Source organism: Scyliorhinus canicula, chromosome 8 (assembly GCF_902713615.1).
Source record: "Scyliorhinus canicula chromosome 8, sScyCan1.1, whole genome shotgun sequence".
NCBI classification, from domain to species: domain Eukaryota; kingdom Metazoa; phylum Chordata; class Chondrichthyes; order Carcharhiniformes; family Scyliorhinidae; genus Scyliorhinus; species Scyliorhinus canicula.
The window spans coordinates 196,988,184-197,002,530 of NC_052153.1; the positions used below are offsets into that span (position 1 = coordinate 196,988,184).

General features: G+C 46.5%; 1 protein-coding gene across 1 annotated transcript in view; it reads right to left on the reverse strand.

Moving 5' to 3' along the window:
- Positions 1–228: 228 nt before the first annotated feature.
- The window catches only part of LOC119970795 (UDP-glucuronosyltransferase 3A1-like), a 42,684-nt gene continuing 28,565 nt past the window's right edge, over positions 229–14,347 (reverse strand). Inside the window, exons 6-7 of the mRNA XM_038805969.1 lie at positions 9,061–9,280; positions 229–657 (exon numbers count right to left, since the gene is read on the reverse strand). Coding sequence (XP_038661897.1) covers positions 381–657; positions 9,061–9,280 — 497 coding nt within the window. The 3' untranslated portion in view covers positions 229–380. The remainder of the gene's footprint in view (positions 658–9,060; positions 9,281–14,347) is intronic.

The following is a 14,347-nucleotide window of genomic DNA, read 5'->3' on the forward strand; positions in this document are numbered from 1 at the left end:
AACACACATGAACAGACTCAAAAACAGCTTCTTCCCCACTCCCACTCAGGGGCTTGTATGCTTTATCCGATGCCGGTGATTATGTAGTTACATTATATATGTTGTGTTGCCCTATTATGTATTTTCTTTTATTCCCTTTTCTTCCCATGTACTTAATGATCTGTTGAGCTGCTCGCAGAAAAATACTTTTCACTGCACCTCGGTACACGTGGCAATAAACAAATCCAATCCAATCCAATCAGATTTAATTCAAAATCGAGATGCGCATCATTATACAGTAAGTAAATTCTCGTGGTGCATTGCAAAACAACATAAAAATGAAATGCAAAGTCCGTATCTGGAAAAAGTAACTGGGTCTATTCGTCAGCGATCGAATCACTTTAAGCCACTTTGGATTTTCTTCCCCTGCACAGAGCTCCGATTACACTCTTCACTACCTTGATTATAATGTACAATATCACAGAACTAACCACCAGCAGGAACAAGATGACATCAATGAGGTACAGCTGGTACCAGGGCTGCTGTAATCCATATGCCCGAAGGTGACTTCCTCCCCCAAGCTGCACGATATGTTTTACCCACCGGACTAGCCGTTCACGTGGAGGGAATGGGTGAGAGCGGTGAATGCGGCTCAGAGCCAGCGCTGATCTCTTGTACCTGTTTGAAACAAAAATAATAATGTTCTTCCTTCAATTTTTGGAATTTGAAAGAGGATTCTTTGCCCAGTCGGCAGCTGGCAGCAAACCCGTACATACCCGTCCTTGTTGTGGGGCAATGCCCATTCCTAGTTGCCCTGAGGTGTGGTCAACCATTGATAGATTCTATACTAAAAAGGTAGATTCTATCGTTTTGGTATATAACAAATTAAAGGAATAAATGGACCAAGCTTTGAAATGGCTTCTTGAAATGGAATGTTAAAATCAAACAAGACAGTAAAATCATGCGAAAGGGAAAATGCTGGAAAATCTCAGCAAGTCTGGCAGTATCTGTAGGGAGAGAAAAGAGCTAACGTTTCGAGACCGATGGCTCTTTCTCAAAGCTGGTCAAAGATTCCAGCATCCACAGTAATTTGCTTTTATCCAGTAAAATGATGCTGTTCCCTATCGGAATCATCAAGATAAGAAAGCCAGACAGACCACGGACACATTTGGCCAAGTCACAGCTTTTGGGCAACATTCCCAGAAACTGTCTCCATGGCAATGGATAGGACTCATAATAAAGACGCATTTCATCACCTCATGTTAAAATGTTGATGGAATTGAATTAACTGTGTAATTACTTCAACCCAATCACAGCCAAAAAGGGGCGTACCATTAGTGACAGCAATAATCTTTTAAAAATAGGTGCCGCTTTGAACAACTCATTCCGGGATCACTTATCTTCAACTTCTGAGGCTACTCTTCTGCGCCATCACTTTGAACAGCCATTATGTTTTTATTTTCAACCTTTGTGTATCGTATAATCAGTTAGAAGAAACGTCAAGAGCTGTAAGTTGTACTGAATTTAACTCAGTACTCTGTATTTGCTTTGACTAAACAAACTTTACAAAACTCTGTATTTGCTTAAAAACTGATGAGAGACATCTGCAAAGCTAACTGAATAAAGCCAATTTACTTCATGCATGAAGCTCTGTTTCATAATCTGACGAGTAGTGTATAACGTGCGGTGACACATAAGATACACTAACCAAAGTTCAGATCTAATAACCGTGTTGCGTAGGATTAGAGTTCAATATTAACGGATTGGGTTGAGGTGGGAGGGTTCCAGAGGGACAATGATAAACCTGTGAACACACTGAAAGCCACGACAGAAACAGACAATGCTTAGGGCACAAGAGGTCATGTGGTCCATCGTGTCTATGTCATATAGAAAAAAAGCAATCTAGCCTTAACGCATCAGCTGCTGGTTCCCCTCTGAATACTTACCACCCTGACTTGGAAATATATCGCCGTTCCTTCACTGTTGCTGGGGCAACATCATGGAACTCCCTGCCTAACAGCAGAGTGGGTGTACCTACACCTCATGGACTGCTGTGGTTGAAGAAGGCAGCTCACCACCACCTTCTGAAGGACAGTTGAGGATGAGCAATAAATGGTGGCCTAACCAGCAACACTCATCCCAAGAGGGAATAAAAAAATGGAAGTATAATCATTGTGGAGGACCTTAAACTTCACACAGATTGGGAAAATCAAATTAGGAATGGTTGAACAGCCCGATGGCACAGTGCTTCCTCATAGCATCAGGGACCTGGGTTCAATTCCACCCCGTGTCTGCGTGGGTTCCCTCCGAGTGCTCCGAAAGTCCAAAGATGTGCAGGTTAGGTGGATTGGCCATGATAAATTGCCCTCAGTGTCCAAAAAGATTTGATGGGGTTACTGGGTTACGGGAATAGAGTGAGGGTGTGGCTAAAGTAGGGTCCACTTTCCAAGGGTCGGTGCAGACTCGATGGGCCAAATGCACTCCTTCTGCACTGTCAATTCTATGATTCTCTGAGAAGATAAGTTTGTAGAATGTTTGGAGCAATACATTGTGGAATGAGCGGGGATAAAGCTACCTCAGTATTGTGGAATGAGCAGGGATAAAGCTACCTCAGTATTGTGGAATGAGCAGGGATAAAGCTACCTCAGTATTGTGGAATGAGCAGGGATAAAGCTACCTCAGTATTGTGGAATGAGCAGGGATAAAGCTACCTCAGTATTGTGGAATGAGCAGGGATAAAGCTACCTCAGAATTGTGGAATGAGTAGGGATAAAGCTACCTCAGTATTGTGGAATGAGCAGGGATAAAGCTACCTCAGTATTGTGGAATGAGTAGGGATAAAGCTACCTCAGTATTGTGGAATGAGCAGGGATAAAGCTACCTCAGTATTGTGGAATGAGCAGGGATAAAGCTACCTCAGTATTGTGGAATGAGCAGGGATAAAGCTACCTCAGTATTGTGGAATGAGCAGGGATAAAGCTACCTCAGTATTGTGGAATGAGTAGGGATAAAGCTACCTCAGTATTGTGGAATGAGTAGGGATAAAGCTACCTCAGTATTGTGGAATGAGCAGGGATAAAGCTACCTCAGTATTGTGGAATGAGTAGGGATAAAGCTACCTCAGTATTGTGGAATGAGCAGGGATAAAGCTACCTCAGTATTGTGGAATGAGCAGGGATAATGAGCAATATCATAGCACTGGTTTAGCTCAGTGGGCTATACAGCTGGCTTGTAATGCAGAAGAAGGCCAGCAGCACGGTTCAATTCCCGTACCAGCTTACCCTAACAGGTGCCGGAATGTGGCGACGAGGGGCTTTTCACAGTAACTTCATACCAAAGATACCTGGGAACCCCACCACCTGGAGGTTCCCCTCCAAGTCACTCAACGTCCGATTTGGAAATATATCACCATTACTTCAGTGTCTCTCGGTCAAAATCCTGGCACACCCTCCCTAACAGCACTGTGGGTGCACCTACATCTCAGGGACTGCAGTGGTTCAAAAAGCCAGTACCTTCACCAGGGCAACTAGGGATGGGCAATTGTAAGGATTATCCTGTTGATCGCCGTCAGTACCTTCTTTTTTCCTGTTAATTTCTGTTATTTTGCTATTTAAATTTTTGTACCTGGACAATTAATGGAACCTATGTCTTTAAGATGAACATATAACATGGAACATGGAACAGTACAGCACAATGCAGGCCCTTCGGCCCACGATGTTGTGCCGACCATTTATCCTAATCTAAAATCAACCTAACCACCCCTTCAATTTACTGCTGTCCATGTGCCTGTCCAAGAGTTGCTTAAATAGCAACTGCACTATTAATTCAAATGGCGGGTAAACTGAGGATTGACCCATGGCCTCTGGCAAGGCAGGTTGCAAAGAGCTGTTTGTATTTCAGATCAGCAGATTAAAGGGATATCACTGCTGGCATATCATGATGGACTTGGCTGTCAGCCAATGGACTGTTTCGAACTGCTGGGCCTTTTCAAAGGCCCCAAGCAAATTGTTGGGGTTTTCTATGGTATGTTCCTTCCTCTGTATGACTGGTTCTACTTTTGCTTTGGTCAGAAGCTGCAGGATCACAGCCCTGATTGCTCTCTCCCTCATTCAATGGATTCTTTCTGAAGATCAAAGTAAAGATTTTTCTCTTTCCACAACCAGATCAAACTGCAGAGACATTCAGTCCAGGGTCAGTTGTTTAAAAACCCTTTTTAAAATCTCATGTGGCCAAATCGCAATAAGGCTGCTGGTTATCTGCTGGAGTTGAAGGCAAGTAAGAATTAAACAGGCCTGAGCGAAGGCCCAGTTTAATAAAAGTTAAAGTGACTCCCCAGAGAGAATCCTACAGCCTGAGAGATCAGACTCAATGTTCCTGCCAGAAGATCCTCATTAGCAATCCAGCCAATGGCTTCCATTCCTAAGCATCCGAGGAAGGCAGCCTGCTGCAACGACCTTGACATCAGATCAAGGACACTCATTTTTCATTTCATTTTAATTCCTATTATTTATTCCCTTCCCCTGCCTCTGTGTGTGTCTGTCTTGTCCATGTTTGGGTACAGGGTGGGACGGTAGAAGGGGGAAATAGCTGGCCATCATTCTACTACAATTACTGCATATTTCAACTCTGTTCATGTTATAAATAAACAGTTATTGTGTTCAATTTACAAACCTGGTGCCTACAACTCATTGAGCAGTCAAGGGGCCTGAGATTCTGAAACCTTCATATGAATTATTGTTAAATCACTTATGTTGGGACTCTGGGGTTTGTGGGGTTGGAATTGACCGTATACTAACCAGGGTGTCGTTACTACAATAAATGTTGGCCTAGCCAGCGATGCCCACATCCCATAAATTAATTTCAAAAGAATCCTGCTGTTGGACAGATTTATTTGGGTTTTGTGAAGATGTAACTAGAGGGGAACCAGTAGATGTAGTATATTTTTTTTTCATTTCATTTCATTCATTTATTTGGATTTCCAAAGACATACGATTAGGTGCCGTACCAGAGGCTAATAGGCAAAATAATGGCTCATGGATAGGACACAAAGAGTGGGTATAAACAGGGAAACTAAATGCAGTGAATCCTGCCAGGGTCAGTGAGGGGGCCTCAGATATTTATATCTATATTAAATCTGGATGATGCCGAGGCACATTTAAATATCCGGATGCTGTATTCTCCCGGCTGGGCCTGCGAGGCTTTGGCTGGACAATGATTAGCACTGGTTTCCACACTGATGGCACCGCGGGGGTCTCTCAGGCTATTAGAGCCCTCCGGGTGGTTTGGCGCAGGGCAGGAGAGTCCCCTGACACACCCCCTGGCTCCCACAAGCTTTGCCACTTCCATCCTGGTACCCTGTCAGTGCCAACCTAGTGCCAAGGTGCCTGGGTTCCAGGTTGGCACTGCCAAGGGTCGGGCTTGGGGGGGTGGGGGCATGCTCTGAAAGGGGGTGTGAGGGGGGCGGTTATGAGGGGGCCACAGAAAGATTTGGGATGAAGGGAGGTTTCTGAAAGTGGGCCCCTGAAAGGGGGCAGCTGTAGAGATCGGGGCAGCCATTCAAACAGGCGCTCCGATCGGTGAGGAGCCGGTCCTGTTGGTGAACTCAGCTCCGCACTGCAGGAAAACTTTCCATTGGGACCTTGACGGGAAGAAACTCCCTGAAGGGCAGCACGGTGGCACAGTGGTTAGCACTGCTGCCTACGGTGCTGAGGACCCGGGTTCGAATCCCGGCTCTGGATCACTGTCCATGCGGAGTTTGCACATTCTCCCCGTGTCTGCGTGGGTTTCACCCCCACAACCCAAAGATGTTCAGGGCAGGTGGATTGGCCACGCTAAATTGCCCCTTAATTAGAAAAAATAATTGGGTATTCTAAATTTATTTTAAAAAAAGCAACTCCCCGAAGCCCAACAAAATGGCAGCGTGCCGTTGAATAGTGATGTCATTCTCCACACTGCAGCTCATGAGAAACACCCCATAAAACGCACCCGAAACTGGACTTGGAAATCGTTCCAGAGAATCGAGCCCAATGTTTCAAATTCATGTGACTTTTCAGGACTATATCAAGCAATATTATCAATACAGTATTAACAATTTAGATGAAGAAACAGAATAATGCAACAAAACAAAATGCCCTGAGGAGACCCTTCGATGTGGGAAGGTAGATTCTGTGGCAGACACAAGGGGCTGGTTTAGCACAGGGCTAAATCGCTGGCTTTGAAAGCAGACCAAGGCAGACCAGCAGGACAGTTCAATTCCTGTACCAGCCTCTCCAAACAGGTGCCGGAATGTGGCAACTAGGGGCTTTTCACAGTAACTTTATTTGAAGCCTACTTGTGACAATAATTTCAGACATGGGAAGGTAAGCTGTGGGGAGGGCACAGAGAGGCTGACATAGAAACAGAGGAGCGGGAGGAGGTCAATTGGCCCTTCGAGCCTGCTCCACTATTGACCATGGCTGATCTTCTATAGATGGGGCAGCATGGTAGCAATGCACAACTGCTTCACAGCTCCAGGGTCCAAGGTTCGATTCCGGCTTGGGTCACTGTCTGTGCGGAGTCTGCACATCCTCCCCGTGTGTGCGTGGGTTTCCTCCGGGTGCTCCGGTTTCCTCCCACAGTCCAAAGATGTGCAAATTAGGTGGATTGGCCATGATAAATTGCCCTTAGTGTCCAAAATTGCCCTTAGTGTTGGGTGGGGTTGCTGGGTTATGGGGATAGAGTGGAGGTGTTGACCTTGGGTAGGGTGCTCTTTCCAAGAGCCGGTGCAGACTCGATGGGCCGAATGGCCTCCTCCTGCACTGTAAATTCTATGAAATTCTATGGGTGACCACTAGACGGGGCAGGCAGTCAGTGCAGGAATCCCCCTTGGCTGACCTCCTCTCTAACAGGTTTATCAATTTGGATACTGTCGGGGGGATAGCCTATCAGGGAAAACAGCAGCAGCCAGAGCAGCGGCACCACGGCTGGCTCTGATATTCAGCAGGGTCCAGGATATCTCTGAATGAACACAGGACATCCTGAAGGGGAAGGGTGAACAGCCAGAGGTCGTAGTACAGATAGCTACTAACAACATAGCAGGAAGGGGCATGAGGTCCTGCAGCAGGAGTTCAGGGAGTTAGGCAATAAACTAAAAAGGTGGTAATCTCAGGGTTATTCCCTGTGCCACGTACCAGTCAAGCTCAAAAAAGGAGGATAGTGCAGCTAAACACGTGGCTAAACTGATGGTGTAGGAGGGAGGGTTTTAGATTTCTGGACCATTGGGATCTCTTCCGGGGCAGATGGGGACTGTACAAGAAGGACGGGTTACATCTAAACTGGGAACCGGAGCAACAGGTTAGAAGGTGAACTAGAGGAGGAACGTGAGACGAAGGCCATTCAGACTCTGAGGAAGAGCAGACAGGGAGATGTTGCTGAACACAGCGGGACTGATGGTCTGAAGTGTATTTGTTTTAATGCTACAAGTATAACGGGTAAGGTAGGTGAACTTAGAGCTTGGATTAGTACTTGGAGCTATGATGCTGTTGCCATTACAGAGACTTGATTGAGGGAAGGACAGGATTGGCAGCTAAACGTTCCAGGATTTAGATGTTTCAGGCAGGATAGAGGGGGATGTAAAAGGGGTGGAGGAGTTGCGCTACTGGTTAAGGAGAATATCACAGCTGTACTGCGGGAGGACACCTCGGAGAGCTCATACAGCGAGGCTATATGGGTAGAGATCAGGAATAAGAAGGGTGCAGTCACAATGTTGGGGGTTTACTACAGGCCTCCCAACAGCCAGCGGGAGATAGAGGAGCAGATAGGTAGACAGATTTTGGAAAGGAATAAAAGCAACAGGGTTGCTGTGATGGGAGACTTTAACTTCCCCAATATTGACTGGGACTCACTTAGTGCTAGGGGCCTGGACGGGGCAGAGTTTGTAAGGAGAATCCAGGAGGGCTTCTTGATGCAATATGTAGACAGTCCAACTAGGGAAGGGGCTGTACTGGACCTGGTATTGTGGAATGAGCCCGGCCAGGTGGTAGAAGTTTCAGTAGGGGAGCATTTCGGTAACAGTGACTATAATTCAGTAAGTTTTAAAGTACTGATGGATAAAGGTAAGTGTAGTCCTCAGGTGAAGGTGCTAAATTGGGGGAAAGCTAATTATAACAATGTTAGGCAGGAACTGAAGAATGTAGATTGGGGGCGGCTTTTTGAGGGTAAATCAACATCTGAAATGTGGGAGGCTTTCAAATGTCAGTTGAAAGGAATTCAGGACCGGCATGTTCCTGTGCGGAAGAAGGATAAATATGGCAAATTTCAGGAACCTTGGATAACGAGGGATATTGAGAGCCTCATCCAAAAGAAATAAAGGAGGCATTTGTCAGGGCTGGGAGGCTGGGAACAGACGGAGCAAGTGTGGAATATAAGGAAAGTAGGAAGGAATTTAAGCAAAGAATCAGGAGGGCTAGAAGGGGTCACGAAAAGTCTTTGGCAAACAGAATTAAGGAAAATTACAAGGTTTTTTTATTCATGTATAAAAAGCAAGCGGGTAGCCAGGGAAAGGGTTGGCCCACTCAAGGACAGGGGAGGGAATCTATACTTGGAGCCAAAGGAAATGGGTGAGGTATTAAATGAGGAGTTTGCATCAAAATTTGCCAAAGAAAAGGACTTGGTGGTCTGTGGAAAGGTGTATAGATCACATTTCTAAGTCTAGGTCACTTTTGGATCTAAAACGAGGTGTTGGGCATCTTGAAGCACATTAGGTTAGAAAAGTCCTTAAGGCCTGATTGGATCTAGCCCAGAATACTGAGGGATGCAAGGGAGGAAATTGCTGAGGCCTTGACAGAAATCTTTGTGTCCTCACTGTCTTCAGGTGATGTCCCGGAGGACTGGAGAATAGCCAATGCTGTTCCTTTGTTTAGGAAGGTTAGCAAGGATAATCCAGGGAACTACAGACACAGGGAGAATGTGCAAACTCCACGCGGACAGTGACCCAGAGCCAGGATCGAACCTGAGACCTCGGTGCCATGAGGCAGCAGTGCTAACCACTGCACCACCGTTTACATCTATTTGTGCGATATACCTTGGCAAGGTTGTACATACCGTTTGTCTCCTATAACTGTTGCCATGGCGTTGCTTAGCTGCTGGGCTTTCAGCTGATTGACTTGGATGGTCAAACCCAGACCCTTTGCCTCCACTCTCACCATGTTATCAAACTGATCTCCGAATAGCGGGATGCCAATCACTGGCACACCATGGTACGTCGCTTCCATCAGACTATTCAGGCCACCGTGAGTCACCAGGAGACGAGCCTTTGGGTGACCTAACAGCACATATAGGGTTAACATAGCATTATTTGGAGAGGTCACAGTCTCACCTTCAGGCTGTTAACACAATCACAGAATTGTAGGAGGCCATTCGGCCTGCGTGTCTGTACTGGCCCTCCAAATGAGCACCTCCCCCAGTGCCGCTCTCCCACCTTCTCCCTGTAACCCTGCATATTTGTCCTTTTCAGATAACAGTCTAATTCTCTTCTGGATACTTTGAATGGACCTGATGTCACCATACTCTCCCAAACTCAGCCACGTTCTCCCCGTGTCTGCGTGGGTTTCCTCCGGGTGCTCCGGTTTCCTCCCTCAGTCCAAAGATGTGCAGCTTAAGTGGATTGGCTGTGATCAATTGCCCTTTGTGTCCAAAGGTTAGGTGGGGTGGGGTGGGGCCGTCTGTCTAGATAGAGTGTTCTTTCAGAGGGTCGGTGGAGACTCGATGGGCCAAATGGCCTCTTTCTGCACTGTACAGATTCTATTCCATGATCACTTTTGCCTCTTTTCCCAGTTACTTTAAATCTGTTCCCTCTGATTCTCAATCCTCCCGCCAATGGGAACTGTTTCTCCCCGTCTGCTCTCTCCAGCCCCTTCATCTCTATCACATCTCCAATCAACCTTCTCTTCTCCAAGGACAAGCCCAACCTCTCCTATCCATCCTCATTACTGAAGTTCCGAATCCCTGGATCCATTCTCCTGAATCTTTTCCGCACTGTCTCCAAAGCCTTCACATCCTTCCTAAAGTGCGGAGTCCAGAACTGGACACAATATTCCCCATGAAGCCAAACTAGTGATTTGTACAAATTCAATTTAACCCCCTTGCTCCTGTACTCTATGACCCTGTTAATAAAACCCAGAATACAATCTGTCCATTGACCCCACTCCAACTGTCTGGCCAGCTTCACTGATTAAGCAGATATACCTTCTGCTCTCTGTGTTACTGGGTCTCCTTCAGACCTGTGCCTTGATCCCTCCATGTTCTTTCTACTAAAATAAATCACAACTCCACTGGTATGTGATGGGTGGCTTGTTAGGTAAATTGGACATTCTCAATTCTCCCTCTGTGTACCCGAACAGGCGCCGGAATGCGGCGACTGGGGGATTTTCACAAAACACTTGACCTGCCATCCTTAGCCCATTTGCCAGCACGTGGCCCACAGCCATGTGGCAAGTACTCATCCAGGGACTTTTTAAAGGATGTGAGGCAACCCGCCTCTACCACCCTCCCAGGGAGTGCGTTCCAGCCCATCACCAAAATCCAGTACAACTCCAACATGACCTCCCAGCTTTTGTAATCTATACTTCGATTGTGAAAGGCAAGTGTCCCGTGTGCGATTTTCATCTCCTGCTAGCTGTTAGAGAGGGGGGGAGGGGGGGGGGGGGGGGGGGGGGGGGATGTGGGAGGGCTTGTTTTGAGAGAGGAGAGCATTGTGTAGATTAGATTGTTTTCTTGTTTTTAGTTTACTGTAAAAAACAGAAGTCCAAAATTATGGAACTCCTCTCAGGGGCTGTTTAGCACACTGGGCTAAATCGCTGGCTTTTAAAGCAGACCAAGCAGGCCAGCAGCACGGTTCGATTCCCGTAACAGCCTCCCCGAACAGGCGGCGGAATGTGGCGACTAGGGGCTTTTCACAGTAACTTCATTGAAGCCTACTCGTGACAATAAGTGATTTTCATTTCATTTCAGTAATAGAACATAGAACATAGAACACTACAGCGCAGTACGGGCCCTTCGGCCCTCGATGTTGCGCCGACCTATGAAACCATCTGAAGCCTATCTGACCTACACTATTCCATTTTCATCCATATGTCTATCCAGTGACCACTTAAATGCCCTTAAAGTTGGCGAGTCTACTACTGTTGCAGGCAGGGCGTTCCACACCCCTACTACTCTCTGAGTAAAGAAACTGCCTCTGACATCTGTCCTATATCTATCACCCCTCAATTTAAAGCTATGTCCCCTCGTGTTGGCCATCCCCATCCGAGGAAAAAGACTCTCACTGTCCACCCTATCTAACCCTCTGACTATCTTATATGTCTCTATTAAGTCACCTCTCAGCCTTGTCCTCTCTAACGAAAACAACCTCAAGTTCCCTGAGCCTTTCCTCGTAAGACCTTCCCTCCATACCAGGCAACATCCTAGTAAATCTCCTCTGAACCCTTTCCAAAGCTTCCACATCCTTCCTATAATGTGGTGACCAGAACTGCCCGCAGTACTCCAGGTGCGGCCGCACCAGAGTTATGTACAGCTGCAGCATGACCTTGTGGCTCCGAAACTCAATCCCCCTACTGATAAAGGCTAGCACACCATATGCCTTCTTAACAGCCCTATTAACCTGGGTGGCAACTTTCAGGGATTTATGTACCTGGATGCCGAGATCTCTCTGTTCATCTACACTACCAAGAATCTTGCCATTAGCCCAGTACTCTGCATTCCTGTTACTCCTTCCAAAGTGAACCACCTCACACTTTTCCGCATTAAACTCCATCTGCCACCTCTCAGCCCAGCTCTGCAGCTTATCTATGTCCCTCTGTATCCTATAACATCCTTCAGCACTATCCACAACTCCACCGACCTTCGTGTCATCTGCAAATTTACTAAACCATCCTTCTACACCCTCTTCCAGGTCATTTATAAAAATGACAAACAGCAGTGGCCCCAAAACAGATCCTTGCGGTACACCACTAGTAACTGAACTCCAGGATGAACATTTGCCATCAACCACCACCCTCTGTCTTCTTTCAGCTAGCCAATTACTGATCCAAACCGCTAAATCACCTTCAATCCCATACTTCCTTATTTTCTGCAATAGCCTACCGTGGGGAACCTTATCAAACGCCTTACTGAAATCCATATACACCACATCAACCGCTTTACTCTGATCCACCTGTTTGGTCACCTTCTCAAAAAACTCAATAAGGTTTGTGAGGCATGACCTACCCTTCACAAAACCGTGTTGACTATCGCTAATCAACTTGTTCTTTTCAAGATGATTATAAACCCTATTTCTTATAACCTTTTCCAACATTTTACCCACAACCGAAGTAAGGCTCACAGGTCTATAATTACCAGGGTTGTCTCTACTCCCCTTCTTGAACAAGGGGACAACATTTTCTATCCTCCAGTCTTCCGGCACTATTCCTGTCGACAAAGGCGACATAAAGATCAAGGACAAAGGCTCTGCAATCTCCTCCCTGGCTTCCCAGAGAATCCTAGGATAAATCCCATCTGGCCCAGGGGACTTATCTATTTTGACATTTTCCAAAATTGCTAACACCTCCTCCTTTTGAAACCTCAATTCCATCTAGCCTGGTCGACTGAACCTGAGTATTCTCCTCGACAACATTGTCTTTCTCCAGTGTAAACACTGACGAAAAATATCCATTTAACGCTTCCCCTATCTCCTCTGATTCCACACACAACTTTCCACTACTATCCTTGATTGGCCCTAATCTTACTCTAGTCATTCTTTTGTTCCTGATATACCTATAGAAAGCCTTAGGGTTTTCCTTGATCCTATCCGCCAACGACTTTTTGTGTCCTCTCCTCGCTCTTCTTAACTCTCCCTTTAGATCCTTCCTGGCTAACTTGTAACTCTCAAGTGCCCGAACTGAGCCTTCATGTCTCATCCTAACATAAGCCTTCTTCTTCCTCTTGACAAGTGCTTCAACTTCCTTAGTAAACTACGGTTCCCTTGCTCGACAACTTCCTCCCTGCCTGACAGGTACATACTTATCAAGGACACGCAGTAGCTGTTCCTTGAAAAAGCTCCACATTTCGATTGTACCCATCCCCTGCAGTTTCCTTCCCCATCCTATACATCCTAAATCTTGCCAAATAGCATCATAATTGCCTTTCCCCCAGCTATAATTCTTGCCTTGCGGTATACCTATCCCTGCCCATTGCTAAAGTAAACATAACCGAGTTGTGATCACTATTACCAAAGTGCTCACCTACATCTAAATCTAACACCTGGTCGGGTTCATTACCCAGTACCAAATCCAATATGGCCTCGCCCCTTGTTGGCCTGTCTACATACTGTGTCAGAAAACCCTCCTGCACACACTGTACAAAAACTATAGTATTTCCAGTCAATATTTGGAAAGTTAAAGTCCCCCATAACAACTACCCTGTTACTCTCGCTCCTGTCGAGAATCATCTTTGCAATCCTTTCCTCTACATCTCTGGAACTATTCGGAGGTCTATAGACAACTCCCAACAGGGTGACCTCTCCTCTCCTGTTCCTAACCTCGGCCCATACTACCTCAGTAGACGAGTCCTCAAACGTCCTTTCTACCGCCATAATACTTTCCTTGATTAACAATGCCACACCTCCCCCTCTTTTACCATCTTCTCTGTTCTTACAGAAACATCTAAATCCTGGAACCTGCAACAACCATTCCTGTCCCTGCTCTACCCATGTCTCCGAAATCGCCACAACATCGAGATCCCAGGTACCAACCCATGCTGCAAGCTCACCCACCTTATTCCGGATGCTCCTGGCGTTGAAGTAGACACATTTCAAACCAGCGTCTTGCTTGCCGGTGCCCTCTTTCGAACTTTTAACCCTATCCCTGATCTCTCTACTCTCAACATCCTGTACACTGGGACTACAATTTAGGTTCCCATCCCCCTGCTGAATTAGTTTAAACCCCCCCCGAAGAGCACTAGCAAATCTCCCCCCCAGGATATTGGTACCCCTCTGGTTCAGGTGAAGACCATCCTGTTTGTAGAGGTCCCACCTACCCCAGAATGAGCCCCAATTATCCAGGAAACCAAAACCCTCCCTCCTGCACCATCCCTGTAGCCACGTGTTCAACTCCTCTCTCTCCTTATTTCTCACTTCGCTAGCACGTGGCACGGGTAACAACCCAGAGATAACAACTCTGTTTGTTCTAGCTCTCAGCTTCCACCCTAGCTCCCTGAATTTCTGTCTCACATCCCCATCTCTCTTACTACCTATGTCGTTGGTACCTATGTGGACCACGCCTTGGGGCTGCTCCCCCTCCCCCTTAAGGATCCCAAAAACACGATCAGAGACATCACGAACCCTGGCACCTGGGAG